Below are 15058 nucleotides of genomic sequence, written 5' to 3' on the forward strand. Positions count from 1 at the left end.
AAACAGATAAATAATTTTAAAACAAATAAATAAATTACAAATAGATAAATAAGTTTAAAACAAATAAATAACTTATAAACAGATAAATAAATTACAAACAGATAAATAAGTTTAAAACAAATAAATAAATTACAAACAGATAAATAAGTTTAAAATAAATAAATAAGTTAAAAATAAATTAAAAACAGATAAATAAGTTTAAAACAAATAAATAAGTTAAAAATAAACTACAAACATATAAATAAGTTAAAATTGAATAAATAAAACAAAGTTATCCGTGATGATTAATACCTGATCATTATAACCATCAATTCAGTTAAGTCCTAATATAAGTCACCCTCAAGTGTATTTCACCGTTAGTACACGGAGATTTTCACATTTTATTTTGTCAGTCGAATCATGACACTTGTTCTCAGAGCTTTGATTAATTATTTTTTTCAAATTATTTCTCAGGGATAAATTGAACATGTAAAAATTATACCAACCCAGAAATTATATTCACTTTATGGTAAACAATTAAATTAGAGACAATGCACAGTGTTGTCAAAATAATTAACTATAAAATTTAAAAAGTATGATTTCGTAACAGTTTTTAATAATCAATTTGCATTATAAATTACACGAAAATGACAAGCAAACAATTATTCATTATTGAATTAATCGTGAAAATAATAATTGAAAACATGAAGAATCCATTGTAATAACATTTTTTGACATTTTTCAAAACTTTATACTTCAATTTTTTCTAAAACAATTTTAACTACATGTACAATTAGCACCTTAAGATGGACCGTCCAAAACGTCGAAAAATCTATTTTATTGATGTAACATTGATAAAATAAAGAATTGAAGTAAGATAGTTAATTACCGAGACAGAAACAAGCAGAAAATTACATTAATTGCCTTTTAATAACAAAAAATAAAATATAAAATTATTTATAAAGTAATCATCAGTATTTTTCCAAAAAGTGGTAACATTTTTCTAAGGTAAAACATTTTTTTCAAGTGATTGAAATTAGAGAGATAAAATTTTAAAATGGCGTAAACACAAAATTATTATCTGCTTTTTGTTATTTTTTTTTTAAATTGTAAAAATTGATGTTAATTTGAAGCTTCTTACACATTCGAGTAAAGCCACTTCAAATTACATAAGTTTAGTTTTCAGTGAAAACATTATGACACCTTTAGAAAAAGAAAATTTTAATTCAGTATAAAACTATTGGAACATTTTTAGAAAAGCGTTTGATGTAGATTAGATAAAGCTATTTAACAAAGGAAAATTTAAGTTTTTAGTTTAACTCAATAAATCTTTTATTGTTATAGCATTTAAATTTTTCAAAAAAAAAACAACTAAAATTTCGAGGAGAAAATATATTTATTAACTTTTGGAAGAACTCCCCTCAATGGTAGAAATTAATCATTTGTTGGCATTACGTAAATTTTTAAGAGAAAATCAAAGGAAAAATTATTGCATTGTACATAAGCCCTAAAAGTTGTCTTACCCGCCACAGAATAACATTTACTTAGAGCTGTTATTTACAAATATTGGAGTGAAAAACAAATAATTCAATGTTAAAATAAATGTGATTTGTTTTGTATTTTTAAAAAAATTAAATTAACCTTACAATTTTTAATTGAATAAATACTTGAGTTTCCTACCCTAACCCTATACCAAAATCTAAATATTTCCATTTCCATAGTGGTGTTACAAATCTACGTCATATTTCAAAATAAATAAACTTATTTACATAAGATACTTCCATAATGATTTTTAAACAATTTGTTTAAAGAAGTGGATACATTCACTTTTGATAGAATATTTCTCAATTAATTTAATCATCTCTGAAATATATTGTAAATTGAAAGAAACCATCACTTTTATTGATTTGACTGTGAAAAGTTTATTTTTCTCAAATTGTTTTCTTCATTTTTCCGTGATTAAAGTTTAATTCTTTAAATAGCGAAAAATTATTATTAAATTTGTTTTCAGCAATATTCGTAAATTAAAAGTAAAAATTTCATTACAATAGTTTATAATTAAAAATAAAATAAAAACAATAAACCTTTGATATTGTTCGGAATTATTGTAACTTTGTTTTTATTAACACAGCAACGTAATTATACATTAAGATTAAAAATATGTCTATAAAGTAAAATTTACTTTTTTATTTATGTGTTAATACTTTCTTATCTTGACGTCAGAAACGTCGTTACAGAAGGAAAAGAAGGAGGTTAAGTCTCTCTTCTAATTTTTACTCAAATTTATTTATTTTAATTTTTTTGGTTCAATATATTTTTTTCGTTATATTTAGTCAGTTTTTATTATATAGATTTATATTTTTGTTTGTAATTATTTATTATTTAATTTTGGAGTACTATTGTTATGAAATACATTTTTCTTCGTTCCTCTTTTTTCTATATATACGGTATAAATGAACACAAAGAACGCAAATTCTAATTTACATCGTGGCAGATTATTATTAAATTGTATTATTATTTTTCAAAAAAAAAAATTCTACAGAAAAAAAAATTCCTAAAGAGATAATATTCTCCAAAAAGTTTATAAACGCTACTTAGAGAGCTCAGTTTTACTAAATTTGTAAAGGCAATTTTTAGGGAATAATCTCCAAGCCGAGTGAAGTTGGGAAATTTTGGATTTTGTCTACTTCCCCGAAAATTCATAGGTACATGACACAGAACACATTGTTCTGAATGTAAGTGTAGAAATATCTGAGTGTTTAAACTATTAAATAAGGATTAGAAAATATGTTACATATAAGATTAACCTTATGACAACAAATATCTTTAAAAAACAAGAAAATAGAAACTTGTTTACAAGTACTGACCGTAGAGCTTGGTGTAGAGATACCAGTAACAGTAGGTGATGATATGAAGTAGAGTCACTAAGACCAAACGAAGGAGCACTAACCACTGCCTCTCCATACCGGTCTTAGACTGACCTCAACGTAAACAAAAAGGGCAACACTGGAACCGATAACGTAATGCTTTATCTACTCGGTATTATACTATAGCTATTTTAATTTGGTTTAAAATGTATTGGATGATATTTGTGATAAGTGGCCCTTTTTATCCACATTATTCCTTAAAACGACAAAACACTGGATTTACTACTGCACCAGGGTAATAATATCAATTTGGCACTACTAATAAAAAACGTACGACCCACGTAATAACCTAAAATACGAGGCCGTAATAGATTTATTTCATTATACCACCTGCACACCATATTAATATTAAATCACTTCGGCATACACAGGCTGGAGAACACTAAAAAAACAATAATAAACCGATATTCATGTCTTGGTAAAAAAAAAAAAAAATAATAAAAGTCGATTAAATTTTATAATATAAACTAATGAATAGAAATATAAAATTATGTAAAACTTAAGCCGTTATAATTTTTGAGGAAAACATTTATGAAATATAAAAAATGAAAATTATGAAACCATAAAATCACAAATTAAATTATAAAATTTTGATGAAACATTTTGAGGGTAACTTGTTTGTTTTATACAATTAAAATACAACCATTTATCAACCGTTAGCCAATACACTCCTTGGACACCATAAAAAGTAATTGAAAAATCAAATGGAAAATGGAAATCAGCTGATATGCATATAAATTGAAATTAACAGATGAAACCGAACAAATTACATTTTATCGTAAAATTTAATTACATTATATGTAAATTTATTTGAAAGTACAAACGTCAATATTTGATTTATTATTTCTTTATTTGTTTTTTATTGTAATTTTATTTATTGAAAAAAAAGTCCTGTCTTTCAAGCACAAATTTTCATTTATAAATCTTGTAATCAATCTCATGTTCCTAATTGGATTGACAAAAGAAAAAAATAGTTCCTTGTAAAACTCAATTGCATTCTATGTACATTAATGATGAAATGAATCGTTTATATTCGATGACAGTAGCACTGCTACCTCCCCAACAACCAGAGGAATGGCATAACCCAATTCTCCTTAAAAGTAAAAGTAGAGTACCCCCTGCTGAGAATCAACCATCGCCTCCTCTAAAAGTAAATCTCTTAAAAATTAATAACTAAATTGCAGGAGGCATAGTAATTTTGCTACTCACGAAAAACATCTGATCTTAAAATGTTAATAATGACCCGACGGGTAACCATCCGTGGAGTAAACAGAAACGAAGATGGTTTTTTTTTTTTAAGATTGGGTATTGCGTTATGATTGATTTAGCAGGCTTGAATTTGGAAGGGCGTCACTGGCGTAAATCGGCATCGAACCTTCGGGTTTGCTAAGCGTTTATTATAATTATTATTATATTGTAATTTGATCTCTTTGAATAAAAGTATATTAAAGAGTAAAAGTAAATTAGCTTTTTTTATTTATAACGGATATAAGAAATAAAGGTGAAAATAGCGACCCCGATAAGTCATTTTAAAAAATATTCACTTATTAATTACACTTTAATTTTTTTTTTTTTTTTTTCATACCCTCCTACAATGGTGTTATTGAATATCTGGTACAAACATATAGGAGGAATGCTATATGTATATCTGGGTGTTAATGATACCTTGGATTGTCGTTTGGCATTATAAGGTTAGGTGAGGGGTCCATTGAAGGTTGTTACTTGGTTGTCTGACGCTAATGGATTATTGGAACGGTACACTTTAATTATTATATTGTTACGTTTAATATATTAAGATGGTTATAGAAGATATATGCTTCGAGATTGAGACAGGTACCAACCGAGAGATAAATTTTTAATTTTTGAAAAATTAAGCCAGAATTATTTGTCGTGTAGCAAAATTATCTTTAGTGTAATTACGTACGAAATCAATATACCTCTACGAGACTTTAATGTTATAAAACAAGTTGCAGATTTGGTTAAATATTATGCCTCTACCCCGTATAAAGATATTAGATATTGCGGATATTGGAAAGAAAAATAGTTCAGAGGTTGCTCGAATGCAATTTCTACTTCTAATGTGATCACCGTCACTTTTTGTCCTGGACCTCATACCAACCAAATTCTCAAAATTATATATATTAACCTTTCTAATAATCCTAATCCTTTGGTTCAATCCTTATCCAGTTCCACTCATCCTCATTATCAACCTCGAATGTTGAAACGGGAGTGGCCGGGAAACATATTGTAAAATAAACCAGATGCTCCGCTCATGTAGAGTGTTCGCGGCTTTAGCGCTCTTAGTCAGCCTCCACTGGCTCATTACCATTGGTGAGAGGACTGCGCCGGGATCTTCAAGAGCCCTGCTTTCTGAAGCCACCAGGCTGGTACCTCTGATAAGTGGGGTACTCACCCCTCCTCTGTTCAAAACAGGCCAATTGCCTTTGCAAATCTGGACACTGTGTAAGGATCCAAAGTTTGGGGTCCAAAATACGATCCTTACCGAAGATGAGGAATCGTGTTATTGGTACTACATCACATCTACAAATGATGTGGTAGGCAGTCTTTTCATCCTTCCTGCAGAAACTACAGATAGGGGACTCTATCAATCGAATGTTATAGAGTTGCTTATTCAGCTGACAGTGTTCCGTGTATAGACCTGTCACTCATCGTAAAAGGTCAGGTATAAATGGAGCGGACCCAGACTCATTCCTTGCTAGGTAGTTCGCTTGCTCATTACTGTTCATGCCTTTGCGTCCAGGCACCCATTCCACCCGCACCTTGTTAACCAAGAAGAGAGGGTTCAAGTTACCCTTACACTCCTCTACCAATTTGGAACGGGTTACATAATTACCCAGCGAATAAATGGCTGCCTGATTATCCGTAAAAATCGTAATTAGCCTATCTCTCGTACCCTCTTTTATTAAATTCTGGGCACAGACATTTATTGCAAACACCTCAGGCTGGAATACTGTGGTTTGCTTTCCTAACGAGATGGATATGCCTTGATTAGACTTATCCATCCTCCATATTTCTCCTTCAAATCCTTGTTCGATTAAGGATCTGTCAGTTTACCCAGTGTGGGGTAGACCCTTCAATCCATACACTATAGTAAGTGTTCCTATACTTCTTCACCTGATGATCAGAGTGCATAGCAGATCCCGTCTTCATTGATCCTCCTGAACAGTCTTCCATGTCCCTCATAGGTTAGGGAATGGGAGTTCGTTCCTAATTTCCCAAACCTATATGCGGAACTAAGAGCTTAAGCCTCAATCTCTACGTGCAGTGGTGGTATGTTTAAAAGAACCTCCATCGCTGCAGGAGTAGGGCTTATGGCACCCGTTATCATGAGGCATGCCACTCTTTTTACTTATTTTGTTTTATCCTTATTTCTTATTATACATATTTTTATAATGTTCATTTTGTTCATCTTTTTTTCACATATAGAGATTTTGTGTAATTTTTTTTTCCATGTATTTATTTTTTATTTTTTAAAATTTTAGTACAAATATGATCACTTTTCACTATTACTTATTGCCCAAAATTGTGGCAGATTGTAATATTCATCAACAAATCAGTGAATGAATAAATAATAAATACGAATTGTCTTTTCAATTATTATTATTTTATTTATATTTCAAATAAATTAATTTTTATTTTATCCTGACTTAACTTGTTAGGCTTGCGTGGACATACACCCCCAACTGCGACTGTTATTTAAGTACAGCTATTTTCTGGTCCGCTAACAGTACTCTTCTCCCTGAGGACACTGACCACGGGATCACTGACATCCTAAACACATATCCTTCTAAACAATTAATCTCTCCTTGTCATTTTCCGGAGTCATCAACTAGCAAGAATTTAATTTGTATGATTAATCGTTTCAAACCAGTAACGGTCTTGGGTACGATCTGTAAGTATCTTTAACACTAATTGATAACTGACAACTCATAAAGCTCTCATAACTGTTTGTAGACCATTAAATCGAGAGATATTTTGATTTCAACAAACTCCTTGTTGAACTGAAATGAAGTTAATTGATAGTGATTACAGATCAACTATTGAATCAATACAAACATAAAATAATAAATTTTCCACTATTCTATCCAAAAAATATTTTAATAGATATTATAATACAATCAAATACCCAGAGGATTTATAGTGCTTTCGGTAAAGTTCATGCCAATTAAAAAAAAAAACGCTAATTACTTCACTTAACGATACATAGAATATATAGTAAGTAGAAACATTGTGATCGACTCGGAATAATCTGAGATCGCCCGATCTTATCCACGAAGCCCTGTATCGATAAACTGTTGTATTATTGACAAGAAAAAAATGATATATGATATTTTCAGAATTCTAAAATACCAATTGTTTTGGCAAGTAAAAGTTATGTGATGCCAACTTGATACCGCAGATTTTAAATATCAATTATCAATGTTAATTAGTTTTACTAATACTATTTTAATGTGATAAATTAACTGTATTAAGTATCTTTATAATTATTTAAGGAGAAATCAATCGGAGAGTACGGTTAATGAAGAAAGAGGAGCCCGATGTATAAAACCAACAATTAATTTTAAAAACTAGTTCCCATAACACTTAACACAGAAATGCTTTCCTACCGGTCTTAAAGCTCTTACTAATTAGCGAATTAATTTAATAAAATAACGGAATAAGTATTTTTTTTCACCTATAGTTCCAAATAATGACGGTGGATTCTTCAAAACCAGTTGTGATATAAAAAATTGAAAGAGCATCAAATTTCATATCGAATCAGTACCACAACTTAATAATTCATTCAATTATTATATCGTAAGCCACAAACCGTTTTAAACAAATATTTAAATTATATTAATTTTTAATCAATATCTGTTGTAAGTATGCTTACAATAAACCTTTACATATAGTTAAGTATAAACCTCTACAATAAAACTACCAGACTAAATAAAATGGATAATTATTATAGGTTTATTACTGGATGAGTTTGCATATATTTAATCAGTTGCAGTGAATAATCTTTCTTATAAATTAATTTATTTTAATATATTAGATAAAACGTTTCGGACCCATTTAACAATTTAGCCAAGGGATTACTACTTGTAAACCAAACCAACCAAGCATAAACAGAGCCTCTAATAATCACTTCACTTAATGCCAGCATACCAGGGTAAAATAACAGAAATATGTGCCTATTTATTTTAACATATTTTTCTTTTTGAGGTGGTTATTTGGTATTTCTTTTGTTTCTATTAATTTCAGGGGGAAAAACTCAAGAAACATGCATTACTCGTACCAAAACTAATATTTCATTAAAAAAAAAATAAATAAGTACATTAGTTCCCTTCCTCCCACAAAAAACACATTCACTTCACTGCAGGAATTGAATCTTGTGATTCTTCATTGTCATAATGAATGATATGTTTATACAAAGTTTCACCAATGAATCATTCTTTATTTATTTATTTATTTATTTTTTGGTACTTGATTACCTGCATTATTTATTGCAAAGTGGAATAGTCATCAGTGGCCACTTTAAGGGAGGAAGATGAACTGAATTGATATAACATGGAGGTTACTATGGTAACTACAATATGTAGAACACCACAATTTTCAAAATTTTCCCAGCATCTGATAAATGCTTTTTTCTCTCGTTTTTATGTAATTTTTGTTAGAAAAAAGTATATTTATTTGAAGAAGGAGTAATGGAGTAAGGCAGAGCCAGAAATAATTAATAATGATGATTAGAAAATAATCAATATACCATCAGTGTTACTAATCACCAAGGAAATAAGGTATTCTTTCTCATATTACCACTTTTCTTATTCTTTTTTTTAGGAGATTTTTCTACATTTAATTATCAGCAAACTTTTATTGTGGGTTAGTCTTTTTTAATTAGTCTTGTTAACATAACGTTTTAATTTAGATATCAAATTGTATTGATTACTTAATTTGAAAACAAACATACATCAATAATTATTATTGTGACTTTTATATACTTAAGATTAATCTGATATGTGTCTATGTGTATTGTAGAGTGCCTAGTATTAGACGATGACCTCGAAACGTTGCATATATAATATATAATATAAACTGATATATTAAAATAAAGTAATTTATATGGAAAAGTTATTCACGACAACTCATTAAATAGATAATTAATTCTTTACCTAGTCTCATCAAAGCTAAATAATGAATAATAATAATTTTCAATCTATGTATTGACAAATGGATTTAATATTTTAAAACATGATCGGATAACACGCTTACGGTCCATTTAGGAGTTCGTTGTAATCTCCGATAAGCTAAAATACTACAACCCTAATGGCTAATGGAATAGACAAATACTGAGGTAACAAACCATAGTAAAGTATATACATGAGTATTTTACAAATACAAAGATAATGATAGACTCAGTACATTCCAAAACAAAGTATTTTATTAGCTAGTCTAACTTTATTTATCGCAGTATTTTAAAAAGATTTATAGTAGTGAATAATAATCACACTTATAAATAAATGGATTAATTACAGAATTAATACTCTCAAATTGAGTCAATTTTGTAGTAAATATGTAAAAACTATAATTTCAAAACCTTCTTATTTTTTTTTTTAAATTTTCATATTATTTTTCTCAAAACGTAAAATAGTTACCCAACATTTCATTTCCCAAAACAAATTACTAATCTAAGAACCTTATTTTCTTGAAATTTAAGGTTTTTCATGGAAACTACTAAAACTGATGAAGTGAAGAAATCACTACTAAATAACACCTCACGAATAAATTTAAAATCAGATTTTTTTATCTTTGTTGTCCGTGTCACTGCATGAAATATAATTTAAAAAAGTGCGATATCTAAAACTCCCGCCAACTGTAAAACAAAAGTAAAACAAAAAAATATTATAAAATGGAATTTGATTTCAAAGTAAGCCCAAAACTTCCAAAGATATTGGATAAAACTTAATAATCGAGTTAAAAGATACTCAAGAGTTAATTAATAATTCCTTTAAAATCATATTATCATGTGGTATATTGGCTCTATTGAGCGTGACTAACTAATATATTTCACACCTTTAAGCTAAGATTATTTTTGGTATATGGATTTAGGCTCTGGAGGTAGATTTTCTTAAAATGTTAAAGCTATAATAAAAAAAAAGTCCTTATCGATATTTATATGTTTCTTGTGATCAAGCATAAATTGAACTGAATTAAAATTAAAGAATTTTGTATTTTTACCGGGCCTTCTAAGAGACATATATTATGTTTATGCCAGTAATACATTTCACATATTTACCAATCTCATTAGTAAAATTGTGCATAATGGATCATAAAAAAAATTTTCACCCGGTTATCTTGTAAGCAAAAAAAATATCTAAATAATTTAAACTGTTCTAAAAAAACATATAATTCATTTGGTTTTTTACTGTACGAATTAATTTACAGCCATCTTTGCATCATTTAAAATTTAATCAATGAATGTTTATATCGAATTTGAAGAAAATCAAACTATTTTCTCGTGACTTTGAAAATGAATAATGATAATGTCAAATAATAAGTCATTTTCCACTAAATTTAAGAAACATTAGCGCCAAATTTGAAGAAAATCGAATAATACATTTCCTCGGCACTTTGAAAATTAATAATGATAATCCGAAAGAATAGCTCATTTTCCACTAAATTTAAGAAACATTGGCGCCAAATTTGAAGGAAATCGAACATGTTCGATTTTGCGTGATATTACAAGTAATATTAGCTCTTATCATGCTAGCTTTAGTCGTTATGATTGTGTAAGTGCAAATTCATTTGCTGGAAAAGAAGATTGCCCACGAGTTTGGTGCAGATAAACGTAGGTGCATTTCTTATGAAGTTTCTAATACTGCTTTTTAGCAGCTTCTTATTATACTTTGTATTTTGGCGCTCAATTATCATTAAAAATTAAAATATAATAATTTAGATAAATAAGATAACTTTTTAAAATACAAACCTAATTTGATCCATTCTCTCCAAAGTTTTAGCGAACAGGCCATTATAAAAGAGACCTTAAAACTGAAGTATTCAGATTTAAAAATCTTTTTTAACAATCATGCTCGAGCAGAATCGTAACAATTAAAATTTTATTTTAAATATAAAATTTACAAACAAATTTGTGAGAAATATTAATTTGAATATTTAAATAATTTTTTTTTAATTAGTAGTTTTTTTCATATGAAATTAAATTGAATGATTTATCGAGTTAGGCGCTCGAGGAGTAATCGCACATAACACGAACCAACGGATAAGTTAAACTAAGATTTCCATCTCTATTACATAATAGTCATATCTAATAAATCTATTGTATAATGCATCTTTTCCTGCAGAATTTTTTAATTATATATGACCGCAAAATTAGGTTTATTTATGATGAATTGATTAATAAAATTATCCGTTTGCGTCTATTCTTCTTATTTCAACAATCATTTTCTTCTTTCGCATTTAAACTCCATACGTTCATTGTGGTATGTAGTCGATAAAAAATTCCTTTATTTTTTTATTGACTATAAAAATATTTTCATTTTTTTCTCGTCCGTGTCACTGCATGAAATATAATAAAAAAAGTGCGATATTCAAAACTCTCGCCGACTGGGTCAAAATTAAAACAAAAAAAATATTATAAAATGGAATTTGATTCCAAAGTGAGCCCAAAACTACCAAAGATATTGGGAAACAACTTAATAATCGAGTTAAAAGATACTCAAGAGTTAATAATTAATTACTCTAAAATCATATTATTATGTGGTATCCTGGCTCTATTGAGCGTGACAAGTTAAGAGTATTTTTGGTATATGGATTTAGACTCTGGAGGAAAAAATTTTTAAATGTTAAAGCTATAATAAAAAAAAGTCCTTATCAATATTTATATAATGCTTGCGATTCAGTATAAATTGAAATGAATTAAAATTAAAGAATTTTGTATTTTTACTGGGTCTTCTAAGAGTGACATAATATATATTTTAGACATATATTATATTTATGCCAGTAATACATTTCACATATTTGCCAATCTCAATAGTAAAATTGTCCATAATGGATGCATTTACACATTTCTTTTTCCATTCTTGTTGCTAGAACATTGTTTAACAATTTTTAATATTTGTTCACCTGTTGTTTGTGATCTTGTAAGCCAAAAAAATATATCAAAAAAATTTAAACTGTTCTAAAGCCATCATTGCATCATTTAAAATTTAACCAATGAATGTTTATATCGAATTTGAAGAAAATCGAACATTATATTTTCTCATGACTTTGAAAATTAATAATGATAATCCGAAAGAATACCTCATTTTCCACTAAATTTAAGAAAAATTAGCGCCAAATTTGAATGAAATCGAACACCATGTTAACAACAATAAGGCCATATGATTCGGTTTATGTTATAAAGGTATCTATCAATCAATACTTTCGTACTAACCGTGAAAAAGTTAATACGTTTGACAATACGTAATTAAACATAAAATAAGGTAAGATTATTAATAAATTAATATGATTCCCTTTGTTTTATTGTTTCAGGTTCATTTTGCTATATTTATTGAGCTTGATAGAATACCTCAAAATATTTTTCAATTGTTGGACGTGAGGTGTAAATATATATTTAAGGTATGCTAATTTATTAGTGGAGCGCGGTAACCACGGGGTAAAGCACGTGGCTATCACCTCCAAGGATCCGAGTTCGAATCCGGCTGGGCAGATAATTATTTTCTGTTACACTGTAGCCGTGAGACGACTCCTGTGGGTTCTGGAGCCCTCCTGGGGTCCACCCAGCCTCTTAAATTGGGTAAAAATCTGGCGCCCGAGCTTGATTCTGACCAAATCATCTCCTTGCGCAACCGTTCTTTACATAGTACTGAACCCCTGACCCATCATGGATTGTAGCGAAACAGATTTTAATTTTTTTTTTTTAATTTATTAATAATACTGTTGTTTTTTTCTAAATTAACGTATAATAAAAGCTGTTCAGGTATAATAGATTGTCCTTGAGGATAGCCAGGATAGGATAGTTGACCAAAACGTTGGACATTTAAGCAATAACAAAGAGTGTTTGAGACTTGGATATCAATTATTTTATTTTATTAATTAATAAGTATAATTAATTAGGTAACAATTTATCGACTTAATCAAGGTTTACAGATTTATAAACTTGTGAGCCCAAAACAAAAATTTGGGTTTTCTCTTTGTAACATGGCCCCTCTCCTTCAGATCAAAGGTAAAGCCAAATAGACCACGTCCACGAAAAGAAAGGTTTACGTTATTAGGAATGTCAACCATTGTAATCTAAACTGAAACAGAAGGAAGGCATCGATTAGTACATCGGTTAGTACTCTTTCCCCACTCCTATACCACGCCCCTAAAAGGAACATAAGGCCCGTCTTTTTTGGCCTCACTTTTTCTACCAGCTTACTTTCCTCATTACACTCCTTCCTCCAAGCATATATAATGGTAGATTATATATATATGCATGTGTCAGATCTGCTAGATCCAACTGTGCGTCGCTTAAAATTTGAGGAATATTCATATAGAATGTGAAGAAAATCTAATAACGCGTATTTGGTCGCGAATTGGAAAAAATATACTGATGAAATACGTATACGTCATTTTTTGGACGTCAAGGAATATTTTTAAAAAAAATTGTTTAACAGAGGAAAAGACAAAATGCCAAATGGACGAGTTGAAACAGGTCCTCGCTTGTACCGGTAAAAAAAAAATGAAGACGGCAAAGCATGTACACTTCTTTTTTCATTTTTACAAGATATATATCTTTTATCTTGATAGTCATGCATTAAGAAAGAAAACATTTAAGAACTAAAAACGGACATGTATACGATAAGTGGCCCAAATAAGGCCCATTTTATTTTAATTCTTTTTTATAACCTTATTATTTTATTAGACATCTGAAAACAGTTCCATAATTTAAATCATTCTTTATTTTACTTATTTTACTATAGGTTATTACTTACTATAGGTTACATTTTAAATTTGGAAATCTTTAGGGGTTTTAAAGATTCCATAGTTTTTCTTTATATTCATATTTATATAGCAATGAATGATATGGATTCTCTCCAGATATTACATCACTCATTTTTTTGTTTTGTTTTAGGTGACATTAAACTAAAAGTCATTGCAAGATTGGTCAATGATATTAATTCTTTACGATGAACAATACCTAAAAATTGTGAAATAATAATTCATATTTTGTATATATAAGATACCGAGCTTGTCTGGAAGCTAAAGGTTATCACTTTGAACAACATTCAATATGAATGATGCTCAGCAGAATGTTAGCATTTCACAAATAAAGTTTTTGTAACACATAGTAATTTATTTATTATAACCTAAATTATACATATAAACGAAAATCTTCAAGACATGAATATCTCATTAAAAAATTATTAACAGACATACCTTCATAAAGAATTGTTTTTTGTTTTGAGATTCTCAATTCATATTTTCAGTTAGAACGCTTAATCCTGGAATATCCTGTATATCTACTTGTAAATAATAGTGTTATAAATGTGTCATGACATTCTGAAGACTAACATAGTAGAATCGTACTATCGAATTTGGTTTAAGAATTTAAAAAATTAATTTCAGGTTTAAACTCTCAATTCCCAATAACTTTGACATATAATTTATACTAACACTGAACTTATTTGGAGCAAAATAAATTGTTTTGCACAATATTTTAGCCTTTAATTTCTTTTAAAAAATAGAGAAAAAAAAAACCGATTATAACTTCAACATGAATTAACTAATTTTCATGAAACTTAGGAGTGGTTAAACCACGTCAGATGGTATAAAACAGACCTAATTAAAGAAATTAGAATTGAAGATATAAAATAAAACGTTCAAAATTATTTTCTTTATTTGAAACAACTTTTTCGTCCTTATAAGAACATTAAGTTGAAGTAGTGTTAATATGAGTTGAAGTAGGAGACACTCTGCCTTTTCAACGGCTGTAGTAATAAAGGATTTGGGTAAAATGCAGAGGAGTTATGAAGGACTATATCATTATCAACAATAGACACCCGTAGAAAATAAATAATCGAATTCTTTTTAATTTTCTATTAAAAATGGCGTTTAAGGGTTTCAGACGATGGTAAAAATTAATTTAATTT

The 15058-nt window shown here is 28.6% G+C and overlaps 1 protein-coding gene across 3 annotated transcripts in view; it reads right to left on the minus strand.

Annotated features, from left to right (window-relative positions):
- dsb (debris buster) overlaps positions 1-15058 on the minus strand; it is a 409190-nt gene that overhangs the window by 193449 nt on the left and 200683 nt on the right. The window contains exon 1 of one of the 3 annotated variants that reach the window (XM_014425045.3): positions 2847-2958. The exons of the other annotated variants lie outside the window; for them this stretch is intronic. Within the exon in view, the coding sequence (XP_014280531.2) occupies positions 2847-2943 (97 nt within the window). The 5' untranslated portion in view covers positions 2944-2958. Of the gene's footprint in view, positions 1-2846; positions 2959-15058 lie in introns of those variants that run through there. 3 annotated transcript variants of the gene reach the window in all.

The sequence above is a fragment of the Halyomorpha halys genome, unplaced genomic scaffold (genome assembly GCF_000696795.3).
Source record: "Halyomorpha halys isolate HHAL.00 unplaced genomic scaffold, Hhal_1.1 Scaffold493.1, whole genome shotgun sequence".
NCBI lineage: Eukaryota > Metazoa > Arthropoda > Insecta > Hemiptera > Pentatomidae > Halyomorpha > Halyomorpha halys.